Below are 16,496 nucleotides of genomic sequence, written 5' to 3'. Positions count from 1 at the left end.
TTCCTTATCAGGAGATTAGTCAGTGCGGATCAAAAAGAACATCTTCTCCTCGCTGACAATCAACACAGGCCCACCGCAAGGCTATGTGCTTAGTCCGCTGCTCTATTCACCGTACACTCATGATAGTGTGGCTAGGCACAACTCAAGCAGCATCTATGAATTCACTGATGACACAGTTGTTGTCTCAGACAGCGATGAGGAGGTGTTCAGGGGTGAGATTCACTGATTGAGTGGTGTCAGAAAGGCGAGGTCGGCAAAACACACACTAATCCTCATTGAGGGGTCAACAGTGGAAAGGGTGAGCAACTTCAAATTCCTAGATGTCAACATCTCTGAAGATCTATACTGAGCCCAACATATTGATGCAAAGGTACACCAATGGTTATATTTCATTAGAAATTTCAGAAAATTTGGAATGTCACCTAAGACTAGCAAATTTCTACAGATGTACCAGAAAGAACATTCTGACTGGTTGCATCACCATCTGGATTTGGAGGCACCAAGGCACAGGATCAGATAGTTGCAGAGAGTTATAAACTTAGCCAACTCCATTATAAGCACTAGCCTCCCCACCATTGAGGACATCTTCAAAAGGTGATTCCAAGGCAGCATCCTTTATTAAGAACCCTCACCATCCAGGACATGCCTTCTTCCTGTTACTACCACCTGGGTAGAGGTACAGGAGCCTGAAGATACACACTCGGTGTTTTAGGAACAGCTTCTTCTTTTCCGCCATCAGATTTCTGAATGGTCCACGAACCCATGTATGTAATCTTGCTATTTTGCATCCCTTTTTGCACTACTTATTCACTTTTATATTTCTTTTTGAAATTGTCATTATTTATGTACTGCACTTTGCTGCTACTGCGAAGCAGCACATTTTATGACATATGTCAATGATAATAAATCTGAGTTTGATTCTAAATGTAGGCACAATGCAAAGGAAATTTATGTGCTTGTGCTATATATTGTTGTAAAAGGAGATATAGCAAGTAGTCAAGAAAGTAAATGTTATGTAGGACCTTATTGCCCAAGGATGTATATACAAATGTAAAGTTGTTTTATTGCAGATATGTAAGCCACGATGAGACCATTACTGGAGAATTACATACAAATCTGGTCTCCATATTGGCAGAAGGATATGTTTGTTCTCTAGAAATAATGCAGCAAAGATTTATCGGACAGGTTCTTGGGATGAGTTTGTCATATGAGAGTTGACCTCGCAGTGCCTCTACATTACTAATTGGGAAAATTATGGTATCCATAATAAAGTCAAAGTTGAGAGTATTGTCATATGCTCATGTACATGTATGCAAAGATGCAATGAAAATCTTTAAATTCCTTGGTGTTATCATTTCAGAGGATCTGGCCTTAGTTCAGCCATTATGAAGAAAACACAACAGAGCCACTGTTTTCTTAGAAGTTAATAAAGATTTAGCATGTCATCTAAAACTTTGATAAACTTCTATAGATGAACGGTGGAGTGTACATATTTTGACTGGTTTCATCCCTGCAGCCTGGTAGGGAAACACCCATGCCATTGTATGGAAAATCCTACAAAAAGTAGTGGATACCGCCCAGTCCATCATGGATAAAGTCCTCCACACCTTTAAGCACATCAACATGGAGCCTTATCATGGGAAAGCAGCATCCATCATTAGGGATACCCACCATCCAGGTCATACACCTCTTCTCGCTGCTGCTTTCAGGATGAAGGTACAGGAGTTTCAGCACTTGTGCCACTAGGTTCAAGAACAATTATTACCCCTCAACCATCATCAGGCTCTTAACCCAGCGGAGATAACTTCACTTGCCCCATCACTGAATTGTTCCCACAACCTATGGACTTACTTTCAAGGGCTCTTCATCTCATGCTCTCCATATTTATTGCTTATTTATTTATTATTATTATTTCTTTGTTTCTTTTTGTATTTGTAGTTTGTTTTCTGTTGCACAGTGTTTGTGCACTTGGGTTGGGGATTTGATGTTATTGTCACAGTTTTTCTGTGAGGAAGGGGGTTTGGGGTATTTGATGTTCAGGCTGCCATTTTCCTTGTGGCAATCTGTTAGTTCTTTTGTGTGAAGCAGGGGGTGAAGGTTTTGGGGTTTGCAAGTTTTGTTTCTTTTTCATGCTGGGGAGGGGGAGGTTGATGCCCTTTCTTTTAGCAACTCCCATGGTTTTTCCATATTTCATGGCTATCTGGAGAAGACAGTTATCAGAGTTGTATTGTGCATGCATACTTTGACAATAAAATGACCCTTTGTTGATGTGATCTTTCATTCATTCTCTTATGGTTATTGGATTTATTGAGTATGCCCACAGGAAAATGAATCAAAAGGTTGTGTATGGTGACATATATGTACTTTGATAATAAATTTACTTTGAACTTTTAAGAATAAGAAGTGACTTTACTGAAACATACAAACATCGTAGCAGGCTCTACAGGGTTGATACAGGTATAATGTTTCCCCTCCTGAGGAGTCCAGAACTGCTAGACAATTCTAGTCAAAATATTGTTTCGGCAATTTCGGACTGAAATTAGGGGGGAGAATATCGTCAGTTAAATTGTAGTGAATCTTTGTAATTCTCTATCCCACAGAGCAATTGATAACATTGAAAGTTTGATAGATTTCCAGATTTTAGAGGAATCAATGTACGACAGAAAAGGCAGAAAATGGTGTTGAGCCGGAAGATCAGATATGAACTTATTGAACGGAAAAGCAGGCTCAGAGCTACACACCCTCCTTTTTCTTAGGTTCTTCGAAGTACCTATGTAATTAAAGTAATTACAGAAAACATTAAATCAATTGGCTACTTCCATCTGCTTTGAAAAGGATCATGGAAAAAAGTAGTAGTAAAGAACATGGAGTGGCCCAGTGGCACTGCACATGGAGCTACTTCCTCACAGCGCACAACCTTGCTTCATTACATGTTGTCTGTGTGGAACTTGCATGTTCTCCCTGCAATTTTGTGACTTCAAATGGTGCTGGAATTGAGCAAACAACGATGTACAGATCAGTACATTAATTGATTACGGTCAACTGTCCCTGGTATGTTGCTGAGTGGTAGAATCAGTGGTGATTTGATCGGAAGTAGAAAGAATAATATGGGAAAAGTGTGGGGTTGGGGTAAATAAGTGCTTAATGATGGATATAGAATTTGTGGGTCAAAAGTGATGCTTTCCTGCTGTATGATTTAGTATAGTCCAAGTACATGATTGATAAATTTTTAAATAGATTATTGTCTCCATGTTCAAGACTTTATAGAAAATATCACAGATACTAGTATAATCCTGGAAAGACAGAAAAAAAAAACAAGAGGTCTTCCTCTATTGGTGGCACCTCAAGAGGAATACACAAATTAAAGTGCATGGTAATTCCACTTTGCCTCGTTGAGAACTCATTTAATTAGTTGTTGCTCTTGGGAAAAATATAGAAGGCAGAAGTAAATCTGCAGTTACTAAAACTCGAGGGAAAGGTGATGCTTACGGAGAGGTAAGTGCTACTTGACTTGACGTTTGGCATTTTGGGTTACCAGCCCAGATTGTATTTCCTGGTTTTAGTGGCTGTGTCCCTCCCAGAGAAAAACAGATTAATCATCTATGACAAAAACTGCCATATCTTTGTGAGCCTGAGGGTGAAGGGTAAGAGCAACAGCCCAGCCCTCCACTATTAACAGAGCAGCTGCTTATGTAACAGCCCGTAGCCCAATGGTTGTGTGGGGGTGGCGGCTGTGGCCTATATCACAAGCCTGGTAGCAAGCCGAGCGGCTCAGATCGTCGAGCCTAGTCCCGGGACCTTTCACTCTGGCCTTGGCCGCTCTGACTGATGGAGACGCCGGGCGCCCTCAACGAGATACTGCAGCTGGCCGACGAGGCTTTCAGGGCCAAGAACTATGCACTGGCGGCCAACATCTATGAGTGTCAGCTGCTGGAGCTGGGCCCCGAGCGGCGCATCTACCTGCGGAAGGCTGACGCTTTGTGCCGTTGCGACCGCTTCAGCGAGGCTCTGGAGGCCTACCAGAAGGCCGCGGAGCTGGGCCGGCTCCGGCCCGACGACATGCAGAACTTACTGGACAGCATCACCGCCAACATCCGCAATAAGGAGCTGTTGCTCCGGAGCGGCAGACCGCAGGCTCCGGGCCAGCCCCGGGCGGGCAGCAGCACCGCGGCAGATGCCAGTCCTGCCTCCGCGCCTAGTCCCGGGAACGGTGACAAGGAGGAAGAGGACGCCACCCCGTCTCTGCTGAGTTGCCACTTGTGCCTGTGCCTGCTCTTGGAGCCCGTATCGCTCCCGTGCGGACACAGCTTCTGCCGGCGCTGCCTGGAGCGGTCGGCGGCAGCGCCGTGTCGGCTCTGCGAACACTCCGCCTTCGTGCGGGCTGAAGCTGGGGCCGGATCCGAGGCCGCCCCCTCCCAAACTCCCACCAGTTCCAGCTTCCGGCCCAACGTGGTTCTCTGCAACTTGATGGAGAAGTGGTTCCCGTGCGAGAGTCGCGCCCGGCGGCTGCAGGCGGAGGCTGACGGGTTGCTCCAGGGCCGCGACTATCTGGGCGCTCTGAAGCTAACTGATCAGGCGCTCTCGCTGGGTAAGAGCCACAAGAAGCCTGTTCTGGAGGGTGTGAAGTAGTGGCAGTAGGTTACACCTGAAATAAACTTGTTAATAGCACTTCATGCACTATTGCAGCCAGACCTTGTGTTAAGGAACACTTTTACTCAGAGTTCCCATTCTCTTAACTTGACCTCAGATATCTGAGCTGCCCAGCGCAAAGGAATTGGGTATTAAACTAGTCCATCTGATTCCCCGAGTACATTTTAAAGTTCTATTTCACTGGGCAGGGAAGTTCTCCCAACGACTTGAAAATATTTACATCTCGGCTAACATTTTGGAAAAAGATTATCATGTTTGCGGCGACTTGTTGATTTTTGTTCAAATACTTTATTGGCCATAAAACACCAAATTGTGGAAAGCGCTTTGCAAATTCAGTTTCTATATGTGTTCTTGGGGTTAGAATAATTATTTAAACTTCTGTCTTGCAATGCACATTTTATGCATTTCACTGTTTCCATTGAAAAGTTTGGTTTCTTTGATAGGTGAGATTTATCATTAATTTTTAAATGCTAATTTTAAACCTTAAATTACTTTATTTTTCTCCAAGACCAGATGTATTTTAAGTTTAATTGCATTGCTTTAGTTTTGCAGAAAAGTTTTTTTTGGTGTTTGAGTCTTTTGCTTCTGCAATTACTCACGTGTAACTTTCAAGAACAGAACTAAATTATTCAGTCCTTCGAATCTGTTCTACTGGTTTAATTAAGCCATGGGTGATCTGTAATGCCATATTCTCCTCTTTGTCGTAACAAAAATACAAGTCTCAGCATTAATACTTTGTTGATTAATCATCAACAGCTATTTAGATTATTGATGGATTTTGGAATTTGGAATCTACTACTTTAGTAACTTATGAACATTTTCAGTCATCTGAATAATGTACCATATTAACATTTTGCATTCAAAGGAATTAAATTTTAAACCTTTTGTTATAACTTGGTATCATTTGGCACCCTCTTCCAAACCAGTATCAGCCATAGTCTTAGTGAATGTCAGCCATGGTCTTGGTGATTGACCAGGGCAAGCTTGAAATTGAGTAACACACAAAATCCTGGAGGAACTCAGCAAGTCAGGCAGTTAATGAAAGTGGGTAAAGAGATGACTTTTCGGGTTGAGACATTTCATCAGCACTGGAAATGCAGAGGGAAGATGCCGGAATTAGAAGGTGGGCAGAGAAGGAGGACATGCTAGAAGATGAGGGGTGAAGCCAGGTGCATGGTGAAGAAATCTGACAGAAGAGGAAAATGAACCATGGGAGAAAGGGAATGAGGGTCACCTGGAGAGGCAGGTGAGAAGAAACGGGAGAAGCCAAAGTGGGGAATAGAGGAAGGGGGGGGGGGGAAATTAAAGAAACTATCAGAAGGAGAAGTCGATATTCATGCCATCAGGTTTGAGGCTGCCGAGATGGACTATGGGGATAGGAATTAAAATGGTGTACTCCTGCCCCTATTTTCTTATGTACTTATGTAATATACCTTTCTAGAACTGAATGTTATGCTCCAGCTGTCTTTTATATATGTACCATGCACTCTTGGCTTCTCACTTCACCCCCCATGTAGCTTCTCACTTCATTCTCCCCCTCACCCACTCACCTTCCCCTTCACTTGGTCTCACCTATCACCTGCTAGCTTGTACTCTTCCGTCTCTCCCCATTTCTTATTCTGGTTTCTACCTCCTTACTTTCCAGTCCTGATGAAGGCTCTCAGCCTGAAGTATCAACTGTTCATTCTTTTCCATAGATGCTGCCTGACCTTTTGAGTTCCTCCAGCTCTTTGTGACACTTATTGTTATACATAGCACTAGTCGAGTATTTGAAATATAACAAGCACCTTTTTGGTTCACTCAGAGATCAATGGATGTCCAGTATACACACGTACAACTTCTAGTGAAGGTCACTGGTACAGGCTTTCACACCCAGTCCAGACATTGCTGATATCCTGACCCTCCAGAATATATCCCGATGAAGTCCTCTGTAATTTTTTATAAAAAGTATTTCAAACAAATTGTATTTCACTTGAAATGCTGCAATGCAAACCTTTAGGATATGTCCTGCTGTATGGAATATTACTGAGATTTTAAGGATGTTTAAAGCCATAATTACTGCTGAACAGCCTTGGGCAGATTTTGTAGAAGACTAGTTCTGAATTTTTTCACAATTCAAAATTTCTTCATCAGCTTCTCAAAGGATGGTAGAGGCAGCTGCATTAGGGGCATTTCGGAAACACTTAGTCAGGTACGTGGATAATAGAAAAATGTAGGAGAAAAGGGTTAGATTGAGTAGATTAAACGGTAGGCACAGTATTGTGTGCCTTCACCGTGTCTGTGCCCCTCGTGATAGTGTGTACTTCTAACAGATAACTCCTCAATCTTACATTCCACAAAATAAAATCCTAATCTAGCAATTTCTCCTTGTAAATCAGGCCCAAATCCGGGCAGCATCCTGGTAAATCTGTTTTAGTTTAATGACACTGTGCACAATTCTTTAAATGTGTCCTCATCAAAGTCTAACAGAACTACAACATGATTGCTCAACACCTAAAACCTCAGCATATCAAACACCTTCACTATCTTATTTACTTGTTACACCACTTGGAGTGAACTTGCCACTTCCGCATCTAGGTCACTCTGTTCCCTAACACTCCCTACACTCTTCTGTTCACTGCACAAGTCTTGCCCTGGTGTGATCTCCCAGAAATACAACATCTCACATTCGGAACTGGACCTGCTCCAGGAACAGCTAGAGTAGGCCCACGCCAACCCTCAGTCCCCAGTTTAGATGGGTTCCCATGGTTAGATGCTCAATTGATGAACACATTCAATAAAAATAACATCAGGCTGGCAATGATTTATTTCCAATTAGAGCCCCCACTTCCCCCTACCCCCTCCACAGCTTCTGAATACCCAACCTTTATACAGCTTGTATATATGAACAGTCATTTGTTAGCCTAGTGAGATTGATTAACCGACTGCTGCAGACAGCTGTTTTTGATGTTAGTTGGAATTTTGCCACATAGAATACAAGACTAGTACATTCTAGTGACATAAGAAATAGGAGCAGGAATAGGCCATCTGGCCTGTCAAGCCAGCTTCGCCATTCAATAAGATCAGAGCTAATCTGGCCATGAACTCAGCTCCACTTATCTGTCTTTTCCCCATACCCTTAATTCCATAGCTGGGCACAAATATATCTAACTGTTTTAAATATACTTAATAAGGTCTGTACTGCTTCCCTGGTCAGAGAATTCCACGGATTCACTATTCTGTAGGAAAAGCAATTTCTTCTCATCTCTTTCCTAAATTTCTTCCCAAAATCTTGAGGCTACATCCTCTCGTTCTATTCTACCATAGCAGTGGAAACAAATTTCCTGCATCTAACTTATCTATCTGTTTCATAATTTTATGTTTCTAGAAGGTCCCTTCTCATTGTTCTGAATTCCAGTGGGTATAGTCCCAGTTGATCAATCTCTTCTCATCCTCCTCATCCCATTCACTCCATACCCCTGCTGTATCCCTTCCCAGCCATATCCCCTACTGCTTCCACCTCCTTTCACGTTGTCCGTTTTGTAAATCCTATATTTAGATTTTAGTCTTCTGGTTTTAGATGGCGGTTTGGAAGATGTGCTATAGCTTACCATTAAATCATAAGGCAGGAGAATAGTTTGAAGACACTGCTTATAACATCTTTCATGAAGCAGATTGTGTTGAACCATCGTCGCAGACAGTGGGGAGCCAGGTGGAGGTGAGGCTGATTCGTGCGATGAGTCGTCCTGGGCGTTGTGAGGTGCAGTGTGTTCAGGCTGCCAGGTTTGCAGACAGAGTTTGTACCGCTACCGGAGATGGAGTGAGCGATTTGGAGAGGAATCAGTGCGGAAGAGCTTTGATGCTTGTTCACGTAACCCAGGTGCATTACTCTCAAGCACTGTGCCAATTGGGTGAGATTGAAGTCCTCGTTGGATGGGGCAGCCCAGGTGTATTGGGATGCATGGATTTGATTCCCAAAACGTGGCACTACACAGTGCTTGGACAATTTAAACTGTCCTGCTGAAGGGTCTTGGCCTGAAATGCCAACTGTACTTTTTCCTATAGATGCTGCCTGGCCCATTGAGTTCCTCCAGCAGAGTGAGTGTGAGTGTGTGGCTTGGATTTCTAGCATCTGCAAATTCTCTCGTTTGGAATTTAGGTGTCAGCCCAGATAGACGAGAAGCCCGAGTGTTGGGGCAGAGGTGAAGGTTGAGCTGATTTTGCTCGGTTCATTCCTTTCTCTGTGGCAATAAGGCTGTGAACTAATGCAGCTGCTGTGCGTTTCTGCCCTGCTGGTGTGGAAACTGGGGACTGATGGTTGGCGTGGGCCTACTCTGGCTGTTCCTGGAGCAGGTCTGGTTCCGAATGCTGTTGACTCGACTCGACTGTTCTTGTTTGTCCCCCTCTCTCTTTCTCTGTCCTGTGCTTTTTGTTTTTTTTTGTTGTTTTAATTTTTTAAATTGGTTTATTTATATTGCTTTCTCAAGGTGTATAATTTATACATTCATTGATAATAAATGCTTTAAATTGATTGAATTTTGACATGCAGTATCTTTTTAAAAATATACATCAATAGTGCTTAAAACCTAATCTGCAGTAAAGATCTTTTAAGAAGAATGTCATTTATAGCCTGAGATGAGGTCAAGCTAAATTTAAGCTTTGTTAAGAGTGATAAATCAAGATTTAATGTGCTTCTCTAGACTTCATATTTCCAACCAACCACTGTTGGCATCTTCTGTGAGAGAATTTGTTTCGTTGGCACATTTCTGACTTGCAAACTGTTTAGTTCATGAACAGTTTTTAGGAATGGAACAATGCCACGACCTGGGGAGGACTTGTACTTTGAAATTAATGGTAAAATTAAAGTTTATGCTTTAATAGTTATAATACATGCCAGAATCATTAAATTTAGAATTGGGCAAAATCCTTGTGGCTTCCTGATCTGAACCCTGTGCAAAGTTCATGCTTTCTCAATTTTAGACAGCAAGGGAGATGCAGTCGCCCACCTCTTTGCAGGCAGTGGATTTGCAAGGAGGATGTGGAGAAGGATGTGTCCCCAGTTCATCCCCAGCTGCTGTGTATCAAAGAACCCTGTGACCCACAGATTGTTCCCAGGGGCTCACACTGAGACAGACCTCAGGTACTGCTGGAAGGTCATCAACTTAGTGAAAGGCGTCCTTCGGCCTGCCTAAAACTTGGTCTTCCGGTGCAGCGAGATGTCCGTAAACACATGCTGTACACTGGTAAGGTCCAGGCTGTAGGAGTACATGCTGAGTGGCGGACTGGAGCTCGGTGCAGCCAATGCCTAAGCTCTGTGGGAAAAGACTAGTTTAGGCACCTTCTGCTGCTGCAAATGGAGGGTGGGGTAGCTCCTCGAACAACAAAAGGGTTGTCACCTCAGAGCAATGAGATCGGCAATGAGGCTATATTTGTGTTATTTTTGAAGTTCACACACCTGGCATGCCAGAATAAGCCTACCTTTCTCTGCTTTTCTCCTTCCATTATTGGTTGGCTAAACTTCTCATTTCTGCTCCTCCTCTGTGATACACCACTTTTGTGATAGCAACTGTTTTGTTTTCAATTTGTGGTAATACTTGGCACTGCCACTTTGGTCCTCTTGAAGTGCTATAAAGCCTCAGTGAAACTGGCAGCCTAGCGGTTAGCACCACGCTATTACAGCTTGGGCCGTTGGAGTTCAGATTTAAATTCTGTATGGAGTTTGGAGGTCCTCGCTGTGAATGTGTGGGTTTCCTCCAGGTGCTCCGGTTTCCTCCCATGTTCCGAAGATTGTTAGGAGGTTAATTGACCATTCATTGTAAACTGTCCTGTGATTAAGCTTGGGTTAAATCATTGGGTTGCTGGGTGGTGCAGCTGTTGGTTCAGAAGTGCCTGTTCCGTGCTGTATCTCTGAACGAATAAACAAATAAAATGTTTTTCCACTGTAGGTCTCCGTATTCCCAACCTATTTGGATATTGTTAGGTTCCTTCTAGTTGTTATAATTATTGATTTTGATAATAATAGCATCCATAATACAATCATTTGCTTATTTCCATTCTGTGCAAAGCTTTATGTAGATGTGTCTAAATTTACTAGTTCCCAGATGAGATAGCAGTTATGGGTGAGAGGGATAGCTGACCAGTCTTACTGCTTTTTTTCCATCGGATCCCTCTCATTGCAACATGCACCTGAACTCTGGCTTCTAATGTTTTTAACAGCTCTTCCTAAATGTGTGTTGTTCTAAATCTTCCTATTGTGTATTTTCTAAACAAATGCTAACACCACCTCTTGTAGTTTGAATAGTGATGTCTTGCTCTGATCTCAAAGACTCGCTTCTTGCACTGGTTTCAGATGAACGTCAGTGATTCAGAGTTGCTGCCACTAACTTAAAGGGCAGTTACAGACAAGCAACAAATGTTGGTTTTGCAATTGATGTGGTTGTTTTACAAAATTAATATTTAAAATATATGGATTCTTGTTTAAAGTGATTTTTTTTCAAGCTTATTTCTTGACCTTTTTAAAAAAAATTCAGATCTTAGATACCAAGCCATTGTTATAGTGCATTACAATGATATTATGCCGTCTTGTGCCAACAAATAATGAAATGAATTTTGCATTGGAGAGCATCCAATAGATAGTACTAAATTGACTTTTAGATTTAAGTCACTGCTGGGATTAGGAAGTTTAAAGTGTAATAAAAGATGCAATTGTCATGAAGAACATCTGATTTAATAAATATTTTGCTCGTCTGGTTTCTCTCTTTTAAAATTTGAGAAAGATTCAAACTTTAAAATTTTTGAGTTAAATACTCAGAAATGAAAAATGTTTTTCTGCTTCAAATCTTCAATAAATGTCTAGTTTTATATCAAATGCTTTCCTTTATTAGTGTAGTTCACACTTCCTAGTATCCTCATCTGGTTCTGCTTTCCAGAAAATGTGACAGGATCTCAGCTATTAACCATAAAGAGCTGATTTTTAAATGCAAATCTAGAACAAATATCCAGATTACTCCAAATTTAACCAAACACTGTAGCTTTATTGTAAAATCCAGCTGTTGTCTAAAAGCCAGAGTAAGAAAATGTAATTGTGCTTTTGGTATTCTGTACATTTGAAGTGCCTCATTCTGGTTGAGTGCTTTACATCCCTGTTCTTGATATTTGTCATTTCTTTTAAAGTTATGCAGCTTAAAAAAATTGTTGCTTTTTCACAGCAATTTCTAAAATAAATTTAATTGAACTCTATTAATAATAATTTGTTCAAGGCCATCTGCATTGTGATAGGTAGTTCTGTCTAAAAAAAAGTGTTGTTCTCTCATCATGGTTAAACCACAATGCCCAATATAGTAATTCTCTGCAAACCATTTAAGTCACAAGGTTTATATTTGGAGTTAATGTGAGCAATGGTTTGGAATGATGAAAAGTGGCCTCTTTTGCAAAGAGTTGCAAACTGAATTGTTTTTATTTTTAAAAAAGCGATAACTTTGGAATATCCTGGTTAGAAGAGGCTGCATAGTATCAATTACCCACACTTAGTAAAATGTAGATAACTTTATAAATAATAAGCAAGATACTGTTTTTGGAAGCTAGTGGCTTATTTCAGAAATGATGAAGAATAATTTACAGTTGTCCTGAATAATCAAGAATGATGGCTTATTAACGCAGAACACATTTGACAAGATGTTTTTCAGACATGGTTGATCACATTTAGTGAATTCTATCCTCAATTTATTTCCTCAGTCCCCCATGACTACTTGATGCTGTGTAAGCGTGCAGAGCTTTATGTAACTCTCGGACAATATGAGAAAGCTCTTTGTGATGGAGATGTGGCATGTGCACTTAAACCACTAAAGGCAACGGTAATCCATTGTTTTTTGAATGACATAAGAACTTGCATCTTTGAAAAACTGAATTGGCAATGTTCATGCCATGTCTTTTTCTGTATTTGATTTCCTGATAGGGACATTTTTGGAAAGCTGAAGCTCTTGCCGGAATGGGTAGAATTGAAGAAGCTTTAAAGGAATACTTATACTGCCTTGTTGTGAGACCAGACTGGAAAGCTGTAAAACTAAAAGCACAAAAGGTAATTTATCTTTGTGCCTGCAACTCTCCACCAAACTATTTGAACATCTATGCTTTTGGATGGCTATAGGTAAGCTAACATTATTCATAGTTCCTCTCTAGCACGTGTGACTAGTGACTTTTATTCATGGAGAAATGATTTATCTATCTGGCTGGCTAAAAGATTGTTCACCAGTCACTTGACAAATAGACAAATGTCACTAGGTTTCCAATGCTTTCAAATATCTACTTGTTTCTCGAGCATCTTCATTTCATAACTCGTGGCTCTGTGCTTTCATTTCATTATAGATCTTGTGTGATATGTTTGCACCTGTCGTGGAAAATATGGAAGACACTCTCCTAACCAACATGCGAGTGCAGGCAACTTCTATCAGACCCAAGCCTACTTTTCTCAGCAATTTTAGTTCTGCATCAGTTGTCAAAGGTGGTACAGCTGCTGGGCCTTTTGAGGTATATAGTAAATTTGTCTCTTAAGCATTTTCTTTCAGTGCAAAACAAACTCATTTAAGTTCAGAACAAACAACTGACCTGAAACTCAATTTCTATGGCATTCTGGATCATATTCTTAGTTCAGCCTGTTCTGGGATCTTACTAGTTCCACTTGCTAATTTGAAATCTAAAACCAAATAATGTTACACAATGTGGTGAAAGTAGGGGATACTACTCTGCATATGTTGGCCAAATAGATCACATGAAGGCTTGTACAGTGACTAGCAGATAACATCAGCCTGAGTTTTGTGGAAAGTTTTGTGAGTGGATATGAAAGTTAATTGTAAAATTCTATTATATTTAGTCAGAAAATCTTGATAAAGGGGAAATTTCTTTTGAAATAATGGCGTGGATGTTAAAGAATATTTCTACTGTTAACAACCTAATATCTATACTATCTTTAACACGCATACACTCGGTGGTCACTTTACACAGGTACACCTGCTGGTTAATGCAAATATCTAATCAGCCAGTTGTAGCAGGAACTGAATGTATAAAAGCATGCAGACGTAGTCAAGAGCTTCAATTGTTGTTCAGACCAAACATAAGAATGGGAAGGAAATGTGATCTGAGTGACTTTGACCATGGAATGATTGGTGTTAAATGAGCTGGTTTGAGTATCTCAGAAACTGTGGATCTCCTGTGTATTTCATGCACAACTGTCTCTAGAGTTTACAGAGAATGGTGCCAAAGACAGAAAAGTATCCAGTGAGCAACAGTTCGGTGGGCAAAAATGAGATGGGTCAGAGGAGAATAATCAGACTGGTTCAAACTGACAGGAAGGCGACAGAAGCTCATAACCACGCTTTACAGCAGTGGGTGTTAAACAGCATCTCTGAATGCACAACACGTTGAACCTTGAAGTGAATGAGTTACACCAGCAGAAGACCATTCAGGTTCCATTGCTGTAGCTAATAAAGTGGTCATTGAGTGTATAGGTGAGCATATGGAATGCTAATGTGTGAATTATTTTCTTTCTCTCCTTGCCAGTGTTTGATCAAAGTGAACAAAATTGCAGTCCAGGAACCAAATGATTTGAATCAAACACTAAAAGCATCCAAGATAACGCTTGGTGAAAACTTTCGGCCAGTTGACACAGTTCCATCCCGGCCAGCTGATGACAGTAAAAAGAGAAAGCTATCAAGTGAGACACAGTTCTGTGAACGCTTCAAAAGACCCAACAAAATGGTTAAAAAAGGTTTGAGGATATTTTAAGTTTTGTTTAACATTTTCAACACAAAATATTCTCTCTTACATGCCACTGATGGTGAACATAGTAGCATAATGTGAACATTACAATTCATGTGGAGTAGAAATGAAGTACACACTAATTATTTTGTTCATGATCTGATCTTTCATTTGCTGAAGTTAAAATGAAGAAACACTTTTTTAACACCTCTTGAACTGGTGAATATTCCATCTTACTAAAACTTAGCTCTAGAAGAAAACTTTGTATTCATTCTGTTTATTTTCCAATCAAATTTTTAAAAATGTTCTTTTTCTCTTAACTTAGATGAACTTGCTCCATTGACATTTAATAATTTCAAAGCTTCAGGGGAGATACCTGGGAAGCTTGTGGATCCATCTGATTTTGAATGTTCTCTTTGTATGAGGTATTTAAATTTCAAATCTCTTTCAAGTATCTGAATATCAAATTAATCAGAAACAATCTCTAAACTGCATAAAATGACAAACTCACAATGTAATTTTTAAGATTTCATTAAATTTGAGTCTTCTATATAAAATACCTCCTTCCATTTAGACCAAAATACAGTCAGAGCATTAACTAATTTTCAGAGTATATTTTAAAATGAGTAAGGAACATTACAAAATTGGTCTAAATGTAATGCAGGAACATTACAAAATTGATTAAGGTTTAATGCAGGAGCATTACAACATTGAGATTTAACAAAGGCATAAGAAGCTACAGATGCTGGGACTTGGAGCAAAAAAAGATCTGCTGGAGGAGCTCGGCAGGTCAGGCGGCATCAGTGGAAGGAAATGAACAGTCCTCATTCCCACTCTGACTTATTTTTCCTCTACCTTCACTGCTGGGGTGACGCTAACATAAATTAGAGGGACAGCACTTCGTATTCTGCCTGATTAAATGAGAGCATTACATTGACAACCTTTTGTGTTGTGTTCAGTCAATCTGTTCTCCATCTTGTCATCTCACGATCTTAAATCAATTTACTTCCCATGTAGAATGTAATTTTATAAATATAAAGTCATGTTGTTTGCATGTGTACTTGTGAGCATTAAAGTGATGGAGCCACTTATACCTGTATAAAACTTGTCCTTTCTTTCTCCTTCCCGCCCCCCCCCAGATTGTTCTATGAACCTATCACCACTTCCTGTGGGCACACCTTCTGCTTAAGGTGTTTGGAACGCTGTCTGGATCATAATTCCAGATGCCCGCTTTGTAAAGAAAATGTTGCTGAGGTTGGTGTTCAAAATTTAAATGTGCTTAATATTTTGAAAGGAACAAAATTGTGTTGTACTCATTATGGTCTGTTAATTTTAATGAGGAATTAAACGATTTTATTTCATTTGTACCCAGTGTTAATAGATAAGAAAATTGAAAGAACTTTCAAAATAAATAACTAGTACCTTTACACTCCCAACAAATGCACATGGAACTTGCATGTGTACACTTACTCAATGTACTTAATATTGTTATTAGACGCTGGGCCTCAAAGGGAGAAATCAAGGCCTCTTACAAAAGGTTGGTCAAAGAGATATTAGATTCACAGATTCAGAGATTTTGAAGGGATTCCAGAGCTTGGCATTACTGAAGCTGCAGCAACCAGTGCCAAGCTAATCACATTTTGGGGATAGATTGGAAGGGAGATGACCTCAGAGTTGTGAGACTGGTGGATGAAGAAATCTTGATACCGTGAGCTGTATCTCAAATAACAATGAGTTGGAGTACCAAAAGGATACAGAGAACTTAGTAACACGGTGTCACAATGACAACCATTCCTCCTTCAGCAAAATAAAAGAGTTGGTCATCGACTTCAGGAAGTGGGGTGTGGTCCACATGCTCCTGTTTTCACCAGTGGTGCTGAGGGTTGAGAGCTTCAAGTTCCCAGGAGGGATCATCACCAATAACATGTCCTGGTCCAACCATGTGGTTGCTGTGGCCAAAGAAGTTCCCCAACACTTCTAATCCCTCAAGAAGCGAAAGAAATTTGGCATGTCCACGCCGACCCTTGCTAATTTTTATAAATGTACCATTGAAAGCATCCTATCCAGATGCATCGGGGTTTGGTATGGTAACTGTACTGCCATGATCACAAAAA

At 40.6% G+C, this 16,496-nt stretch overlaps 1 protein-coding gene across 3 annotated transcripts in view; it reads left to right on the top strand.

The window, feature by feature from the left end:
• The first annotated feature begins 3,665 nt into the window (after positions 1 to 3,665).
• lonrf2 (LON peptidase N-terminal domain and ring finger 2) overlaps positions 3,666 to 16,496 on the top strand; it is a 28,727-nt gene continuing 15,896 nt past the window's right edge. Inside the window, exons 1-7 of one of the 3 annotated variants that reach the window (XM_073043484.1) lie at positions 3,666 to 4,588; positions 12,364 to 12,482; positions 12,584 to 12,706; positions 12,994 to 13,155; positions 14,185 to 14,392; positions 14,708 to 14,807; positions 15,522 to 15,636. In XM_073043484.1, coding sequence (XP_072899585.1) covers positions 3,829 to 4,588; positions 12,364 to 12,482; positions 12,584 to 12,706; positions 12,994 to 13,155; positions 14,185 to 14,392; positions 14,708 to 14,807; positions 15,522 to 15,636 — 1,587 coding nt within the window. In that variant the 5' untranslated portion in view covers positions 3,666 to 3,828. The remainder of the gene's footprint in view (positions 4,589 to 12,363; positions 12,483 to 12,583; positions 12,707 to 12,993; positions 13,156 to 14,184; positions 14,393 to 14,707; positions 14,808 to 15,521; positions 15,637 to 16,496) is intronic. The other 2 variants (XM_073043483.1, XM_073043482.1) reach the window with 2 other exon arrangements.

This window comes from Hemitrygon akajei, chromosome 4, assembly GCF_048418815.1.
Source record: "Hemitrygon akajei chromosome 4, sHemAka1.3, whole genome shotgun sequence".
In the NCBI taxonomy this organism is placed as follows: domain Eukaryota; kingdom Metazoa; phylum Chordata; class Chondrichthyes; order Myliobatiformes; family Dasyatidae; genus Hemitrygon; species Hemitrygon akajei.
This window is presented reverse-complemented; position numbering and strand designations above follow the sequence as displayed.